The sequence below is a fragment of the Varanus komodoensis genome, unplaced genomic scaffold (assembly GCF_004798865.1).
Source record: "Varanus komodoensis strain SLA01 unplaced genomic scaffold, ASM479886v1 scaffold42, whole genome shotgun sequence".
Lineage (NCBI taxonomy): Eukaryota > Metazoa > Chordata > Lepidosauria > Squamata > Varanidae > Varanus > Varanus komodoensis.
This window is the reverse complement of record NW_025335972.1, coordinates 6,982,288-7,002,231: the sequence shown is the minus strand read 5'-3', so window position 1 is coordinate 7,002,231 and position 19,944 is coordinate 6,982,288. Positions and strand designations below refer to the sequence as shown.

The window sequence follows — 19,944 nt, the reverse complement described above, 5'->3', positions numbered from 1 at the left end:
TTCTTTGTGGGCACCATCCAGGATTGCTGGCTTGCAGCATTGTTTCCAGAGATGCCAGGAGTTTACATGGCACTTCTCTGCTGTCATGTTTATTTTCTTGTTATGTTTCTCCCTTCTTAGACATGAGCAGCACAACAGCAGCATATCTTAGCTTGGGGTGGTTCAACACATGGCCCACAGGCTGTAAGCAGCCCCCGAGGCTTTGTTCTGTGGCCCTGTTGTCACTCGGGCCTGTTCTCCTCCCATCCAGATCCTAGCGATGGCATGAGCATGATTGCCGTGACCTCTCCAGAGGCCGTCAGGCTATCCCACTCTCTTGAGGCTCTCCTGAAACTCAGAGAGTGCGCTGGGCTGGTGGCCTTGCAAGAGCACACCCCAGCATGCCCCACATTATTCCAGCTGACAAGCACAAAGGTGCTGGGGAGAGTTCAGTGGCTCAGGTACAAGGGGCTCAGCACTCCAATTCCAAGAAGGAAGAAGAGCTGGTGGGAGTGTTTGTGGGCAGGAGGAACAGAGAAGAAAGAGGTGGACTACCCAAAAGGAGTGGTCATTGTGTTTGGACTGTGATTGGAGAAGGAGCTGCATTCTTTTTCATTCAATAAGTCCTAAAATCATGTTAACATTTGTTCTCCTACATTTAATGGTAAATCAAATATATTAATTGTATCTATTACATTAAATACATATACTGCACACACTTTAATTTATGATATGGAAACGTAATTCATTGTGTGGCCCCCAGTTCAGTGTTGAAGTCCTCATGTGACCCTCAAGGTACAAAAAGTTGGACTGTCCTGTCTTGGCTCCTGGTGCAAGGTCAGATTAGGATCGCTCAGCCTGTCTTGGCACATTTCATTTATCAATTATGAAATATCCACTGTCACATGTATATTTTCTATCAAATATGCATATGGAGAATTTGGTACCAGACTACACTTCATATTATTTGTGGAGCCATCCATTACAACTCTTAAGATTAAAGACTTGTTTTTAACAGTACTTTGGTAGGACCACTTGGTAACCTACAAATATGTTGCTCTTAACTCTTTTGAAGAGGGGCAAGATACAAATGTAAATATATTATACAGTGGCTGTTTAATGGAACAGAGGAAAAGGAAAAGATAGCATGTGTCCTTTGAGCATTAAACAGAACACACCTGCATTTGATTATAAAGAGTTTTAGTCAGAGTGGATAAAAATCGATGAATTTTTAAAAAATAAAAATTAGTAGTTCCTCTAGCTATAGGTAAGGCAGACATATATGCAAATTATGTAGAAAATCATGATTTAAATCTAGGCTTACTGACTAGTGATTTAAATCAATTTGATTTAAATCAAATCCACCTGAACTGTAGCAGTCAAAAAGAAAAAAAAAGAAAAGCTGAGGCCCACTCCACCCCGATGACAGTCTTCTGAATGGCATGTCAAGCCAGGGACACCACACACTATACACGAAAGGAAATTATTTTCACTAAGGCAGCAGGTGAAATAAAGCTTAGCATATTATAATTTCCGAAGCCACCACAACATGTGACTGAAGAGGCTGTCAAGATTCAGTTTCTCACTCATAGGCTTGAACTGGGAAGTGCAGAACTGGGAAAACTGCAGGTACCCATTCTAATGTTTACGTCACCATTTAAGAATAAGTTTTACAAGTCCTGATGAAGTCATAATTCCAGTTTTATCTGCAGAAGCTTGAAATACCTGGACAAAATAGTGTTGTGGTACTTTGCAAAGCTTGTTTTTCTAGAGTTTTTGGATTCAGGCCGCATAAGTGTCAATGTGGGAGGAAATTACAGAAGGAGAGAAGGTATGGCAACAAGGCAGGCATCCACATTATATGCATGCCCCTTTGCTGAAGAACTCTTCAAAAACCTACCTTCTTTGGAAGTTGCTTGGCAAATTAGCCACCAAAAAATCTCCAACATTTCTTAGTCACTGGTGTTTCTGCTCTATGCTGCTGCTGCTCATTTGCAATGGGTATCAAAACAGAAGGGCATTCAGAGTCACCCTTGGAGGCTGGCATTTGTTGCATGATGCCCTTGCCAAGCCACTACTTCCACCGTGGATTATTTTTAGGTTACAAGTAGGTTGAGTGGCACAGAAAGGCGAGAAGTTCAGGCATAAATCCAAGGCAAGGCAGCTGTTGCAGGAGTGGAGACTTAAAAGGAAAAAGAACAGATCTGTTAAACCTTTCAGTTCACGTTGCAGGCCACTCAGCCTGCCAGTCTTCTCCTGGAAATCCAAAAATCATTGCCAGTCCACAGATGGACCACTGGGTTCTACCCATCTGTACTTAAGTTGTTGTAGGAATAGGCACACCATTTTTTTCAGTCCCAGGCAAGGATTTCCAGGAGTCAGGGAGCATAGTACAATGCAAGGGCACAGCTCTGCTGCATATATGAAAAACATACAGTGCAACCTCACCACCTCTTTTGCCTCAATAAGTAATGTAGTCTCCTCCAGTATGGTTATCACAACAGAATTGGTGCAGCAGTGACAACTGGCATGTTTGCAGCCTCCACTTCATGAGGCAGCTAAGTAAATTCTTGAATTAGCACTTGACTCCCACCTTGGAAAATTTGCATGAGAGAAAATAGGCAAGCTAAGTGATCCAGGGATTCTGTCTCCAAAGGGCAAGCTGAAAGCCCTCCAAAATCCTTCCTAATGAGGCCTGTTCTTCATTCGATGTCTCTTGCTTTGAAACAAGATCAGGAGGAGCAGATAATTATGAAGTAACTATATGCATTCATACTGGAATTCTCAAGAATGGAACCATACCAGTGACATCTATTCCTAATGGCTGCAGAGTAAGGGTGTGTATATAATATTTTTAATTTTAAATGGCAGCAGTGGGAGTCCAGTTCAGTTGCTCTTCCAACCATCACAGTTAAAGCTCCGTGAGCACAATTTATTTCAATGCTGCCCTTCCTCAAACTTGATTTTAAGAGAGTTTACAGGTTATTCCCTTTTAATGAATAGATAGATTGAAAATCACAAGGATACATTGAAAATCACAAGTAAAAAAAGAAAAGCAATCAACATTGAAAGCCCAAGTAAATAAATTGTGCCTCACAAAATCCATTTAAAAACTTCTTCTGAGCAAACTCCGCTGAAATGAAAGACCTGTATCCCTACTCTTCCAATCCCAGTTTAAAGACTTCTGGCCTTCATCACACCTTGAGGCATTTGTCTGTTCTAGTTCTGTTACCTCCACCTAATAGCATTATGGGGGGTCCAAAAAGGTTCTCTCTCCCCCACCTTGTTTGATTGTATTACTCTCCCTCATGTATTCCCACCTGCCTTTGTCATCTTTTTTCTATACCAAGAAACCCCTAATACAGGGGTTGTCAAACTACAGTCTGCGGGCCAGATACAGCCCACCATGCTCCTTTATTCAGCCCATCTCAGAGCTTTTGGACTCGCTCAGAGAAAACAATCTCCAAGCGAGTCAAAAGCTCTGAGCCAGCACAGGCATACGAAGTGGGGACATGGCCACGATCGCAGGTGCACTCGTGCAGGGAGACGGGTGCAATAGTGGTCGTGCTTGGGGGGAGGATGCCACAATTGGGCCTACCTTCCCTGCATGAGCATGCCTGCAACCGCACCCACCTTCCCTGATCGAGTGTGATCATATCTGTTTCCCCCCCCCCACGATTGCGCCAGTCCCCCCCCCCCCAGCACAATCATGGGCATTGTAGCTATGTCCCTTGAATATGGACATGTTCTTCCCAACCTCATCTTGGGTTTCTGCCGCAGCCCAAGCAAGCGGAGCAAACATTTTTAAATTATTTTTAAAATTTAAATTAGTGTTAATTATTTTAAAATTTATTTTAATTTTAATTAATTTTAATGTGCAGTGTGCATAGGAATTCATTCATATTTTTTTCAAAGTATAGTCCAGCCCCTCAACAGTCTGAGGAACAGTGAATTGGCCCCCTGTTTCAAAAGTTTGAGGACCCCTGCCCTAATACTTTAGATTTTACTTGGAGAGGAGTGCTCCAACTGCCTGATTGTTCTGAGCATCCTTTCCTGCATCTCTCCCAGTTTGATAATACCCTCTTTAAAGAGGAATGACCAAAATTCCAAATATGGCTGCACCACTGGCTCTTTATCATGATGCACGAAATAGCTCCTGCTTTCATCAGCCAATACATCGAGTGTGAAAATTTGTTGCTGAACAAACTTCCCAGCCCCAGAATAGAATTCATTCCCAGCAATGGCTCCAAGAGAACACAGCATCTCTCTTTAAACAAAGACCTCCTTTCAAGTTTGCTCACAAAACAGAGCACCCAGAAAAACTTAGTTGGTTTGCTTGCAGTCATTCCACAGAGATTTTGGGAGTGCTGCTTATTTTTAGCCAAGGAAGACCAAAACCCTCAGGGAAAGTATAGCAGTATGTACTGAAGTCATGTTTTTATCACCAAGATAAAGCTCAATCACTCATCAATAAAGTTACTCAATAGAAACAACAAATTCTTATAAACAAATGACAATAAATCCTATCAACAAGAGCTCTAGAGGATGACTAGATTACAGAAAAACACTGAGATTATATATTGGTAGAACAGCAAGGTAGCTGGTGGCATCATGTGTTTGGGAGAATAAAATCCTGTATTTTTCACTCTATAAGACGCACCTGACCATAAGACGCACCTAGTTTTTAGAGGAGGGATCCATGGAAAGCTTTCTGATAATCACAGGCACATTCCCCATCACTTCCCCATGGGCTTCATTAAAAGACGGGTTGCCATTTGAAAACACACACCGACCTGTGATTAACAGCTCTCACCTACACCGGAGGAAGGGGGCGGAGCAGGGCGCGCCGAGCGCGTGCCGGCCAGGTGTGGTGCAGCTGGGCCGGCAGCGTGCCGGTGGTGGTCTTCCGGGTGGCGCAGCGGGTCTTCCCGGGCAGTGGGGGTGAGCAGTCCGTCTCTCCATGCGGCTGGCAGGTTAAAGCCCGCGGCTCCTCCTCCTCTGCACCGCTCCCCCTGAGCGGCACAGCTCTCACCTGTGCCGGGGGGGGGCGTGGAGCAGCACGCGCCCAGCGCGTGCTGGCCATGTGGTGCCACGTGGTGCAGGCGGGCCAGCAGCATCCTGGGCGTCAGGCACACACACATTCGCTCTATAAGACACACAGACATTTCCCCTTACTTTTGAGGGGGGAAAAAGTGCGTCTTATAGAGCGAAAAATGCGGTACATATTTACCAAAACCAATCAAGAAGCAAAGACAGTACTCTTGCCTAGAGTTTAGTTCCTTTAAACAACACAAAATATTTTGAAACATTTTATATTTTTCATCCCAGACTACTTCTATAATGCCTTACTTTTCTCATTCAAATCTCTCCCTCAAAACCCACTTCTCCATTAAGTTTTTCGCACAACCCCATGGTCCTCATCTCCAACTGAAACTAAGAATCATCTGGTTCAAAGTAGCTAGTGGGAGAATTGCCTACACACAGTAGGCCAACAACAGCCAGGAGGTTCTGTAGATCATGAAAATGGCATTAAATGGCTCATCAATGGTTTTTTGGAATGAAAAATAAAATAAAAATAACACAGGAAATTCACTCTGTCCTCCCAGCATCTCACTTACTTTGTCTTTTAGATAAAACCAGTTATCTACAATTTAAATGAATTCCAATTGTTCCTGCTTACCTTCACCCTTATCTTATTTCCTGTCCTCTGCAGTCTAGAATTCAAAAGGGTTACAAACTCCTCAAGGCAGGAAACACTCCTTAAGTTTGTCAGTCTGTGAAGTACCATGCACCCTGATGCTAAATAATAATAAAAAATAAAAGTAAGAATCTAAGTTAGGAGCCTTATGGCTAATGGGGTGGGATAAAAATTTAATAAAATAAATCAATGAACTTAGAAAATCTCTGGAAGCCTATCTCTTAAGAACATAGTGACATAAGAGAAAACATGCTAAATCAGATCAAGTGTCCATCCAAATCCACCACACGCTGTTCACATGGTAGCAAAACAGCTGCCCACAGAATCCCTGAAGCAGGATGGGTACAACAGGTGTATATAAGCATGCTGCTTCTGATAATGAAGTAGCACACTGCCAGCAAAGCTAATATCTATTGATAGCCCACTCCTCCATGAATTTGTCCAATCCCATTTTAAAATCATCTAAACTGGTGGCTATCACTACCTCCTATGGCGGTGAGTTCCATAGGTTAACTATGTGCTTGCTGTGTGAAGAAGCTGAATCTGCCCTGAATCTCTCACCAATCAACTTAATGTGTTGACCCAAGTTCTAGTACTATAGGAGGGAGAAAAATGTCTCCAGTTTCTCTACCCCATGCATAAATTTAAATGGGTTAGGGTTTAGAAACAAAAAACAGTGTGAGTCAGAAGAGGCCCTCCCGGATTTAAGTCTCCCTTAATCACCTTTTTTTAAAGCTAAATAATCCTAGTAGTTATAACTACTCCTTGTAGTTGCTCCAACCCCTTCATCATTTTAACTGCCCTTCTCTACAGTTTTTCCAACTCAATAATGACCTTTTCCAGGTGTGGTAACCAGAACTGCACACAGTATTATAAGTGCAGCCACACAAAAGGTGTGCAAAAGGCAAATATGATCTTGGCAGATTTATTGTCCTTTCCTAATTATGCCTAACTCCAGTAGCTGAATGTTTTGTACTGTGTAAAAAAAACAAACAAAAGTGCAACCATCTGGGATATTGAGGGAGGGACTAAGGAATTGCCCCCCACTGGCTTGAGATATTTAATACACCTCTTAACATTCCAATAGCTCAAAATCTACTCCAGGAAATTCACTTTGTTTTATTCTGGCCTGCTTTCCCCAGGTTAGTGGCAGACGCAGCAGTTCCTGGCCATCTTAAGGGCATTTAGCACTGGAAGAAATTCTCATAGATTCTCTTTGTCTTATCACTGCAAACAGATACTGGCTGGAGATAGGCCTAAACCAAATGATCTATTAACTAAAGAAAAGGAAGAGGATCCAGATTCCACCCCTGCACCCCCCCCCCAAATCTTTCTACTGATTCAGTCATCTCCAAAAGATTGGTTTTGTAGCCACTTTCTGAGACAAGATTAAACTTTATTTTCTATCCTCTAGATCAGGGGTCCTCAAACTTTTTAAACAGGGGGCCAGTTCACTGTCCCTCAGACTGTTGGAGGACCAGACTATAGTTGCAAAAATGAATTCCTATGCACACTGCACATTAAAAATTAATTGAAATTAATTAAATTTTAAAAAATTTAAATTTCTTGTTTTCCACTCTGTATCCCATTCTGTATATGCGTGCAATGGGAGGGGGGGCGGTGGGGAGAGCCAGCACACTTGCAGTTCAGCTGTTACAATTTGGTGCATGTGCCGGTTCTCTGCTCAGTTTCAGAGAATGCCTGCGCCAGCTCAGAGCTTTCAGACTCGCTCAGAGATCGTTTTCTCTGAGCAAGTTCAAAAGCTCTGAGGGCGGCTGGGTAAATGCCCATGGCAGGCCATAGTTTGAGGACCCATGCTCTAGATGTAAGCATGGCAGGAAGGTGGTATGTAGGATATGAGACAGATGGGGTGTTCACTTTAAATGCTCTCCCCAGTTGCAATTCAACTCAATAAAAATCATTTGATTAAAAATTCAGAATGTGCTGCTGCATGGCCTCTGCTTCAGGACTAGGGCCATCATGAAGAACACAGAAATTGATTCAGCAAAATTCTCTCAGACAGATCTGAAGCATGTCAGGGCTGCCTTGTTCAATTTCCTCCGAGGGCAAGGCTAACTGTGTAAAATGCAGCTCTTTCCGAATTTCTGAAATAGTTGTGGGTCTGAACAGGATGATGACACAAAATGTGGCTTTGAGAGCTGCAGAACCATCCACCCATCCCTTAGCTCTTGGATAGCTGTTGCCTCCCTGGATTTCTTTATTTAGAACATTTATATCCTGCTTCACAGTAAGCTGTCTAGGTAGCAGATAAAACATTCTCAAAAGAATATCACACTCAAATCTGAGAGTTACAAGAGGTGAATCTACATTTGAAAGGCAACTTAAGAAAATCTCCCAAACTTCCTCACTCTGTGTGACTTCATCTGTTTCTATAGGGTGTTCAAGGATAGGCTGGACATGCACATGGTAGGCATGTCATGAGCAGAACTTGCTGGAGCCGGTGGGGGGGGGGGAGGAGGAGGGTCAGATTAGATGGTCTGGGAGGCCCCTTCTGACTCGCTCTGTTTCTATGTTTCTGTCGTCAGCCTAAATATATAGGATTATGGCCATCAAAGACTTAGGGTACAATCCTATACTTATTTAGACTGAAAAATGACCTACAACTCCCGCTAATATGGTAACTTTTCCTTTTCTGAAGAAGAATGACCTGAAAACAGTAATGCATCTGCTGGTAGCTTCTAAGATTGATTTCTGCAAAGTACTCTACATAGAGCTATCTTGTCCTTACTCCAGAAACTGCAACTAGTCCAGAAACTGCAACTAAATAGGGCAGCCAGGTTGGTCCCTGGGACATCATAGAGAGACCATACATCATCAATACTAATTTCTCTGCACTGGCTGCCAATATGATTATTGACACAGTACAAGGTGCTCATAATTACCTTTAAAGCCCTTCATGGCTTAGGTCCATGATACCTTTAGGAGTGTCTTTGCCCATATATTCTATCTTGCCTGCTAAAGTCCTCTGGGGATAGTCTTCTGAAGTTTGCTTTTGCAAGTTTAACATCAACTATTGAGAGGACTTCCTCAGTGATTGCCCTAAACTATAGAATGGCCTGCCAGAAGAGATGCATCAGATATCCCAGACTGCTATTGTCAAGAGGAAGTTAAAGAAGTACCCCTTCTGACAGGTCTTTGCAGATTAATTCCCAGGTTAATATTATTTAATATGCTTGCTTTTAGTCAAAATCTGAATTGTTGTTAGTTTTAAACTCCTGTAAACTACCTAGAGTCTATGGGAATAGGTTGATATTTAAAAATCTAAATAAATAAACTATTGGGTTAATACAATTACTTGCCTCCAAATCATGTTTCCTAAGCTTCTCAGAAACATCTTCATTTTCTATTTTGACAAGACTCTCAGCATATTCTCCATTTCCATGACTGAAGAAAAGTGCTGCAAAAGCCTGTCTACTGATGCTACCTTACAGCATTCCTTTTATCTGCTATAAAAATGAAATGCCTTAGGTGATTCAAGATAAATTTGGAGAGATAAATGAAAAACTCAGAAGAGAAAATCTAAAAAAAATTTGGAGCCAGCCTTGCACAATACTTTTTTAAAACATCGAATTCTCTACAGCTCCATTTAAACACGCTTAAACTATGGCTTACACAACTACCGTTTCAAACGCAAACTATTTTTTGAGCTCACAAATGTATCATTCTGATTTAGACTTGCTTCTTGGCATAGAGCCAATGTTGTGTAGTGGTTAAAAGCATGGGACTGGGACTCAGGCGATCTGAGTTCGAGTCCCCGCTTGGCCGTGGAGTCAACTGGATGACTTTGGGCCAGTCACAGACTCTCAGCCCAACTACCTCACAGGGCTGTTGTTGTGGGGATAAGATGGCTGAGGAGATGTAAGCTGCCTTGAGCCCTTTGTAGAAAAAGGCAGGATATAAATCGGGGGAAAAGAAGTCTTGATCTTGTATCTTCTCAGTACTCTTGTTCCTGTAGCCCAGGTGACTGTGGAGTCATCTGTCAACTCAGATACTACATCAAATCCATTTCAGACCTTGGTTACCTACAGTCAGTTACTTATTTGCAAGCCAAAACCCATTAGTAAGATTAAATGTGTGTCAGAAATGGACTAACTAAACAACTGTGAAGAGAGATTTGTGAATCCAAACTAAAATACATCTAAACACTTACATTGACAAATCATGCAAATGCCATTAGAACTTTAGCTTGCATTTACGAAGCCTCTAAGGCAAGCTGTCCCCCTTGGTACCCACTAAACTATCTTGATCAAACCTCAGGCGGCAGGTTTTTCTTAATGCAGAGGAGCCCAGAGAGGGTTGGGGAGAGAGAATCCATGGCACAGTATCTGTCAAATATTAATCTCTTACAGGCTGACAGCAGTAAAATAAAAGTTGGGGGAAGGGGATGACGAGTGAGAAAGTAAGCACTCCAGCTTCTTGGATAGCACCCCCTTTTCTCCATTCCAGGAGCACCTCAACTATCAGGGGGGGCTTTGGATCCATCAGATCCAAAGCTTCCACAAATCCATCCCTTGCATTCCCTCTTTTCACCATTACCACTATCAAAGCACTGACAGCAGAATGACATAGGCAGCAGGATTTTCCTTGCCTATAACAAGGCAAGTTGCAGATCCCTTCCCCTGCACCTCCCTTTTTGCAGGTAGGGAGATATTTCCACCCATCTCAGGGATCACAGGATCACAGGCATATTCTTGCCTGCTGTCTGATAACAAGCTGTTTTGCCAAAGGGGATCCTTTGTCCAGTCATTACCTCTCAGATCCCCTTCCTCCCAGGATCTGTAAAGATAAAATGAAGGTGGAGAAGAATATCAGATATGTCTTCCTGAATTCCTTGAAGAAAGGAGGAGAGAAAAATACAAGAAAGAAAATTGTCATGGTTTGATGCAATATCTAAACTGAGCCTAGATAATCAGGCATATTGGTTGGGGTGGGGGTTGGGGTTGGGGTTCAACCCTGCTTCCAATGAAGTAACAGAGGGCATCAGTGCCTGGACTAGACTCTGAGCTGTTGAGAATGCACCCAAGAATTCCTGAACATAGACTGAACCTGACTGAACCAACAGCTCCAAGAGGCATCACATTTCTTCTGCTGCAAAGAGGCATGTTCTCATTGGAACGTAGTTGACCTGCCAGCACGTATAAATAGTCTTGAGTTTTTCTTGCATTGCTCTTTCAATAATGAGACTGACAAAATTGCAGAAGGGATACCTTGCAGCTGTATTACACTGAATCAGTGAATTAATGGTCAAGATCCATTTTGTGCCAACAAAAGTGAGAAGTATCCTGTCTACAGTTTATTCTCAGACCAAATAAATCCCTCAAACAGAAGCCTCTTGCCTATTGCTTTCCCCTGAAATACTTAACAAAGGAGATCAGTATAATTTGCTTCCCTTATTCAAGAAGCCTGCAGTCAAACTACCTCCTTGATTAGCCTTCCTCAACTTTGTGCCTGTCATATGTGTTGGAGTGCAACTCCCATAATTCTCAGTATAGCCATGCTGGCTGGGAATTATGAGAGCTATAGCCCAATGCATTTGGAGGGTGTCAGATTGGGAAAGATTGTTCCATTGTGATTTATCTGTACAATATAACTCACACTGATTCTCACATTAATTTCAATGAGGCTTACTCATGAGAATTCCCCACTGGATTGAATCCCATATTAAATTATGCTGGAGGAAGTGCAGTTTAGATTTCCTACCACAGACACCAAGAGCGGCCTTGTCTTGAGTTGTCCCAGGACTTTGTTTCAGCTATTCTGACGCCAAGGGTTAGGTTCCCAAAAGTACAAGAAAGCATTCTGGAAATGGCTGAGATTTACAACAGTCAAGTAAGCAACTGGCTTCTTTGCCAGACCTACCCCTCCTATTCTGTTCTAAATTACTCATTCTTTGGCACCTTTTGCCCTCACACCCCAAGAGAATCTAATTTCTTCCACTTTACAGTCAAAACACATTCAGTCCTCCCCCCATCTCCCTCCCTCCCTCCTTCTGAGGATCCATGAAGTGCAAGTCAGTCTCCATAGCAACGAAGGCTTCACTGCCACAGACTAGGCCAGATTTGACTGCAAAGCACACAAGTATGTCTGTACACATAGTGGTAGGGTGGGTGGAGGAGAGAGGATTGAAGAAGCAGTCATGTCAAGTGAACATGTTTTCAGCATCAAAGGCCTACAGCCACGGATAATAATTCGTATTCCATTCTTCTAGAGTTGTATTTAGAGTGGCAAGAACAGAAAGAAAGACTAAGAGATTGAGACAATTGCAGCATGGAGACAGAGCCTAACAAAACAAGATGTTCATATTTTTTTCTTGGGAAAACTGGCCATTTCCCACATTACAGAAAGCACACCCAGGTTTGTCAATGTGAATATATTCAACTATAGTCCATCCTGGCTCCTCGAATAATGCACTTGTGGAATGTCCAGATTTGCCAACAGTTTTGATGCATGTTTATAAAGAGTACACCTAAAAATGTTAATGCATTATGAGCCTCTGAAAGAAAGTAAGAGAACCTGAACACTTGGCTAATAAATATAATTCTTAATGGATGTGTGCTGTTGCTCAATTCCCTTCCTTGGCTACTGCAGAAGCTGTCTCCCACAGAAACTCACTAAGGAATTATTATTTGCCACACCATCCTCTAAACCAATTACTTCTCACCAAGAAAAAACAAAGAAACTCACTTCCCAGTACCTTGCTCACACACACCCCAAATTCACATAAAGCCCAGAGTAGAGTAACAAAAACAACCCACTTTGAGATGGAGAGGGGGTGGGAGTGCTATAAGCAGAAACTGCCATTCCCAAGGAACTGTGTCACTCATACTAATTACAGCTCAAAGGACACTCTGGAAAATAGATTGAAACAATCTAGTTTGTATGTTGACATGAGGACTTGCTCTGGACACCCTTATCTGAGACAATCCAGGCTTCAAGCCCATTTGGCACAATCCCATTTCTTCCTGAGGAAAAAGACTAAGTTACACCTGCAGTCCAAGTACCAAGAAGAAAGTGTGATTAAAAATTAAAAAACCAAAACTAATTTTTAAAAAACCATCCAAGTCAACACAAACAAAATGGAACAGCAACTACCACCAGGAAGTCAACTCCTTTTCTCAGAAATGCAGACATACTAGAAGGAAATGCTGGAAGGTTTCATGTCTAGTGAAGCATGCATATTTTACAGGCAAGAAAAAGGCTCCTGTTGCTTGGTGGGAGAGGAAGATAACTGCTTTAACACCCAGTGCTATCAGGAAGAATGTGTATACCTGAACCATATTCCTAAGATATCAGTGAGAAGAAACTGAACTAGACAGCTCCATATTCCAGAATGAGTTTGACTTCTCTGCTTTGCTTCCCTTTGCCACTACCAACAAATCAAGACCCACCTCACATTTACTATTCCTTTCCTCGATGATGCATAGCCCAATCCTATGTATATTTACTTGGAAGCAAGTGTTATGTTCAGCAATACTTCCCCACATAAGATGTTGTACTGTAACTTCCATCATTTTTCACTATTGACAGATCTGGGGGGGCACCCATTTCCCACCTCTGAGAGATAGGATTATAATGCTGGAAAAGGAGCATAATACGGAAGGTACTACTTCTATTCTTACAATCCTTGAAGCAGGTAGAAGCTCCTACATCCATGTAGTACTGAAGAAATACTCATTCACTTGGACCCGGCCAGCTTTGTTGTATGCAGCACTTCCTTAGCCAGCTAAAGCTGATACACACTGAAGGCAGGTTCCCAGGCAAGGGGCTAGGTAAAAGTGCCCCAACTGGGACAGCTTCCCTGCATGAAGGTTTTCCCTAATTGGAGAAAAGTGGAGCACAGATAAATTGGATTGCCAACCAAAACACCAGTCAAAGAACCTGAAGGGTGACTGATGTAGTCACCCCCACAATACATATTGCATTATAATCCCACCATAATTCTGTACCTATTCAGAAGGAGTGAAAAACTGATGCTACTGACTACTGGAAACAGGGTTTCCCATTAATAAGAATCAAAAACATTGGACTAACTTACCATCATTAACAGTTTTATTATTTTTTGCAATGTCGATCTTTATTAATTACTAGCTTGTGTAATGTATTTATTTTTCTTAAATAATTATGGATCGCACTAGTTATTCCTTTAGGTACCTCCCACCTGTACCATTAGTAAATGATAAGCAGTCTACATCACCTTTTATGCAGCTTGCATTTTAGGAAGCTAAGAGAAATTTCAGTCACCAGAGTAAAATGGGAAGGAGAGGTAGGGACAATAGTGGGAGAATATGTTGAAGACAATACCGCACCTAACACAAATAGATTGTAAATATGTGAATAATTGATCTTATCCAGGTTAGAACTCATGAATTCAGGATAAAACTCAACTCATGAAATAACAATTGTACCCCAAGTAAAGAATAAGTAGCCCTTAACTAAATATAACAACATGTAAGAGGCATCCAGCATGAGATTTTAACTATGACATTCTAAATTAACATTCCTAGCAACCATGGATGGCAGAGTCCACAAGTATTAACTTTTGGTTTGTACAACATCCATTGTAGACTCTTCAAATGATACCAGAACCCAAGTCCCCCAAACCAGCTTATGCTCAATTCAGTGGTCATTCACTGTTATAATTGAAAGTGTTCTAATTGAAAGTGTTTGTACACCAAATATTTGGGGTTTTTAGGTAGTATTTCTCCTGTAGAGAGCAAACTTTGCCTGTTAAGTGCCAGAAATAGCCTGCTCTATTCTAGCAATCTAGGCTTGTGTTAATCTCTGATCAAACTAGATTAGACACATCAGCTTTCATTAAGGGACATTTAGTAAGGCATGTTAATAAGAGCTGACTCTTACAGAAAATATTTAAGGGCATTTTAAAGGGAAAGAAGTATCTGAGCAACTATTTCTCTTCCATCTACCCCAGATCAAGAGTATCTTGGAAGCAACTGGGAGGAGAACATGAGAGAGTTATGTATTGAAGATATAGGTTATAAAAATCCTGATATGGGCCAGAGATGCTCCCAAACTATCTTTTAAGAAAGAAACTGAAAATGGTCTCTCTCTCCCTTTTCCAGACTTAGTAATAGCTTTTATTAACCAGAAACGATGCAGTGATTTTCCACATAGAACCATGTCCATAAACTCAAGTGTGAAATTTATATATATATCCATTATGTCAGGGAAGGACCTTCTGAGGTTCTGAGATATGGGGTATGCTTTCTCAGTTCCTTTTCTTCAACTTATTTCTCTCAGAAAAACAACAGCCATTTTATCCAACATGAGAGCTTCCTCTGCCTGCTCTTTAGTGACTGTGTTTCAGCCATGTCCCAAACCAGATTCACTATGCTTCAATTGCTGCTATTTGACTGCAGCTAAAGAATCCTCTTCCCTCAGCTGCTGAAGTCACTATTGTAGTCTTCTTCAGCCTAGTGGGGTACAAATTCTGTCCAGTTTTGTATAAGGCTTTTAACAGCTGTAGCTTATTCTAGGCAGAAAAGAGAGCTAAATCCATCAGTGGATTAATGGTCAATTTCAGTGGACTATCTACTACTTAATATTATTAGATTCATATCCCACCCTTTTCTTTTTTAAAGAACTCAGAGTGACTTACATAATTCTCCTCCTGCTCTCCATCTTATCCCCACACCAACAACAACCCTGTATGTTGGGCTGAGAGTCTGAGACTACTCCAAAGGCACCTTGTTGGCTCCATGGTTGAGCAGAGACTAGAACCCAGATCACCTGAGTCCCAGTTCCACACTCTTAACCACTACACCACACTGGAATTCTTTAAACGAATATGAGACTATATACATTTTAGTCATGTCTTAACTATTAAGAGATGGCTAAAGTATGTACTTCCTTGGTGCATCATAGAAAGTCTAGTTATTAATCAAAAGGAAAGGAGAAACAGTGCAAGACCAAGGTCAACTCACCCTTGTTTTTAATTAACTTGAAGCACAAGAGTACAACCCTTAGTAAAGAGCATTCCTTGGGTTCTGCATTCATTCATAGTACAGGCTAGATTTAGAACCATACTTCACCCACAAATTATTACTACTTTTTGCCATGCATTACCAATTCGAATTTTAAAGACAGCAAGCAAGGCTATTCATATATAATATTGTTCAACATCAACTCCCCCTTTTTATGTATGATGAAGCCAAATTACTCAAACAACCCAAGTGGTTGTTTGGGGCATCACTCTTCTTAGGGTCAATGGCAAGGCAGCATGTCATGCAAGATCCATGCCCCATTTTGGACAATACTGCACTAACAACTGGGGAACAAGCCTCTGCAATCACTATGCAGCCATTCATCACCTAAGAGCTGCACCCCAGCATGCAGAGTGGTCTGGTGCTGCAGCAGGACCAAAAGTCTTAGGTGGTGGTGGATTCCAAGCTACAGTTGTCAAACTCTTTCTCAGCTGCTCATGACCTCATGACAAACATGAGATTCCTGGTCTGCCTTATCTATGTTCACATTACCTATTGCAAGATGCTTTTACTTAAAATGCAACTCTTCTGGATACAGCTACCGCTTTTGGTATCAAAGATTAAGAATGTAAGAGTACCTCCTCTTCCTTTCAGGTGACCTGGCTTACCTGGGCCAAAGAAAGTGAATCACTGCTAAAAGGTACTTTTCTTGTACAAGCTAAGAGAAAGCCACCTTGTGACCTGGGGAAATTTACATTCATTACTCATGATGCGTAGGGGACTGAGTCTCTTTCAGGCGAGGAGAAACTTGTTCTTAGAAAAGGAGCAGGAAAGGGTGAAGAGCGAAAGAGAAAAGAGGGGTTGAAAAAAAGATGGGAAAGTATCCAAGGCTTGGAGCAGCAGTATTAACAACCGCTACAGATTTGAAAAATAGAGCGGAGGAGTAAAACGATAGGGGAAGGCAGATAATTCGGTGAGGGGACTACTAGGCTTTGGGAGGAAAAGAGATTAGGAAAGCAGACGGACGACCAAGCTGTAAGGCAGGGCCAGTCTCCAAATTACTGCAGAAGCCTGACCCTGGGTGGAGGAGGCAAAGTGGTCGAATGTAGAGGGAATGTGACCAGAGAGAAAAAGAACAAACAAGAGAGAGGAAGGCGGGAGGAGCAAAGAAATCTGGGGCACATCAGAAGATGAAAAGCACAATCCCACGACCGAAAGCAGCGCCGAGCCCAGTCGATCGCACACCCGCTTACCCAGAGCTCCGTGCCCCAGTCCATGCTGGCAGCGCCCTCGTCGCGCGCTCTCACTTCCTCCTCGCAGGCCCACCCGAAGCCCTATTCACCGCTGCCGCCGTCCTGCGGAGTCCCACTCCTCCGTCCGCACAACCTCCAGCGCCTGCCCGGGACACTCCCCGCTCCTCCCCCAACTCCGATCCTTAAAGGCACAGGCAGGGCTCAGGCAGTGGAAGAAAGGTGGGCAGTCCTCTCGTCTTGCATGGGGGCGCCTGTCTTGCAGATCTATCTTCCTCTCCGTCCCCTCTCAGCTTCCAAGCGTTTATTGATGCAAATATAGAGGCCGTCTCTGCTTCCTCCCGGGATCAACAGGCGGAGGGCGCCGACCTTCGGAAAGCAAATGCTGCCGCCGCCGCCGCCGCCATCCTTTCTGAGCGCAACTTTCTAATTCCCACTTATTTCCACAAGATAGTCCTTAAGGCTACAACCCTTGGGCGTGCGTCCCCTTGAACTCATCTGATTATGCGTGTGTTTAGGATCTGGCTAAAAGGAAGGTGGAAGCAGCAGCAAGATATTCCCATCCTTGTCTTATCCCCCGCGATTAGTTTATCCAACTATGAAAAGAGGTATTTTTATGCAGCTGCTCAGATTCGGCATTTGGCCGATTTCCGGAAAAAGAGAATTTCAGAGCTGAGCACAAACAACTCTGTTGTTAGGACCACAGCAAACACCAGACACCTTCCAGCGCCAAAAAGAAACGCAACCATGTGCGGCTACGAGCAACGTTGTGTTAGGAATTACAACGTGGTTGCCCCCATCTAGTTGGCGACTGCGCAGCCCCGCAAGGTATTTTGTCCGCAGCAACAGCCCCACTTCTGCCTTATGCGGAAAAAAAGAAGACCGTCCTCTTGTCCCAAGCAGGTATCTACACACGTCTGATCAACTCTAAGGTGCCTTAGTAGTGTTAGCAGTCCATACATGCAAGTATGTGGATAATACGGACAATCTGGATTTTCTTTTTCTTACAGGGAAGCAGTGATACCTTGAGCAATTTGGCACATTGCTGTGCCAAATACTTCTACAACTCCACTACCTACCTGCCCTTTTTCATTGATACCCTTGGGATCAAGCCCAGGGTGGGACAGTAGATTGGAGGCAAACAAAGAAAAGGCTGTCTCCAGCCAAGGCTTTAATGACACCATTGCCCTGCCTCACTCACTGAATTTTATAGGGCACAGGAGGGTGCCCAAATGTCTTCTGCTGGATTATTCCATCTTTTTTCTTACTACAGAAAATCGACCTCTGCAGGAAGAATGGGGCTACAGCTCAATCCCAGAGCACTTACAGTGGTACCTCTGCTCACGAACGCCTCAGTTCATGACCAAATCAGGTTGCGAACAAAAATTTCATTAAAAATGTGCTGCAGGGGATGAACTCTGCATTGGGTGGCGACCTTGATCTCGGCTACCCCCCCCCCCCCGCCCAGTGTGCCAGGATGACAGACACATGCAGGGATGAAGGGCTGGGGGGGGGGGGGGGGGGGGGGGGGGGGCGGCGGCCGGGGGGGGGTGGGGGGGGGGAGATGGCAGCTATCTTTGTTGTTCTTTGTCACTTTGCTTCACATTTTTCTGATTAAAAAAAAACAGTTACAGAACGGATTAACCTTATGGGGAAATTTAAATAACATTGAACCTTATGGGGAAATTTAATTTGGCTCACGACCAATTTGGCTCATGAGCAGAGTCCTGGAATGTATTAAGTTCGTGAGCCAAAGTACTACTGTACTTTGTGTGCAAAAGTTCCCACTTTGATTCTTGGCATCTCCAAGTAGGGCAGAAAAAACACCTGTCTGACACTCTGGGAAACCATTGCCAAACAGCATTGACAATACTGGAATAATGGACAAATGTACTCAGTGTAGGACTCAGTGCAGGGCTCTACAATGTTCCTGTGGTTACGGAGAAAAAGACCAAATTGTTGCATGAAAGCAACAGACATGACAGTTAGTCCCAGTAGAGACACTGGCAAAATACCTGTCACAAAGCAGCTCCGGGCGGTGGGGCCGCTCGTGGCAGTTAATTCTGCCTCGGCTGTGCTGTTGCTTGGGATCTCCACCGACAGCCATGGAGCTCTTGATAGGCCACTGCAAGGGGCCAGCTTGCAATCCAGCAGCTTTTTTAAAATGTGGGGACGTACAGCAGGTCGAGCACTAGAAGCTGGGACTTCAAGAAGGCCAACTGAAGGCAAGTCTGGGGAAAGTCTCCTGGGATAGGTTACTGGAAGGCAAGTGAGTTGAGGAGGGGTGGATGGCACTCAAAAGGGAGGTTCTGGAGGCGCAAGCCTTGACGATACCTCTAGTTAGTGAGGTGGGGAGGCGGAGGAGAGTGCCGCCATGGATGCGAAAGGAGGTGGTTAGAGGGATTAGATGCAAGAGGAACCTCCATAGGAAACGGGTACTGTGGCAAATAGAGAAAAGGGTATACCAGGGGGGAGGAGGCCCATTGCAAATGGATTCTTCCCAAGGCTAAGGCTGATTACAAGCTGAGACTTGCCAAGAATATCAAGAGCAACAAAAGGGGCTTCTTTCAGCATATAAATAGGAAGAGGAAGGGGAGACAAATAGTGGGACCACTAAATAAGGAGGGAGGAGATCCAGTGACTGACCAGACAGGGGAAAGTCTCCTGGGATAGGTTACTGGAAGGTAAGCGAGTTGAGCAGGGGTGGATGGCACTCAAAAGGGAAGTTTTGGAGGTGCAAGCCTTGACGATACCTCTAGTTAGTAAGGCGGGGAGGCGAAGGAGAGCGCCGCCATGGATGCAAAAGGAGGTGGTTGGAGAGACTAGACACAAGATGAACCTCCGTAGGAAATAGGGGCAAATAGACAAAGGGGTGTACTGGGAGGAGGAGGCCCATTGCAGGAGGATTCTTCGCAAGCCTAAGGCTGATTACGAGCTGAGACTTGCCAAGAATATCAAGAGCAACAAAAAGGGCTTCTATCAGCATGTAAATCGCAAGAGGAAGGGGAGTCAGGTAGTGGGACCACTAAATAACAAGAAAGAAGATCTAGTGACT

General features: G+C 43.4%; 1 protein-coding gene across 2 annotated transcripts in view; it reads right to left on the bottom strand.

Annotated features, from left to right (window-relative positions):
* The window catches only part of TRIP10 (thyroid hormone receptor interactor 10), an 89,054-nt gene extending 71,986 nt beyond the window's left edge, over positions 1-17,068 (bottom strand). The window contains exon 1 of one of the 2 annotated variants that reach the window (XM_044443401.1): positions 16,893-17,068. In XM_044443401.1, coding sequence (XP_044299336.1) covers positions 16,893-16,916 — 24 coding nt within the window. In that variant the 5' untranslated portion in view covers positions 16,917-17,068. The remainder of the gene's footprint in view (positions 1-16,892) is intronic. The other variant, XM_044443400.1, reaches the window with a different exon arrangement.
* Between the last annotated feature and the right edge of the window lie 2,876 nt (positions 17,069-19,944).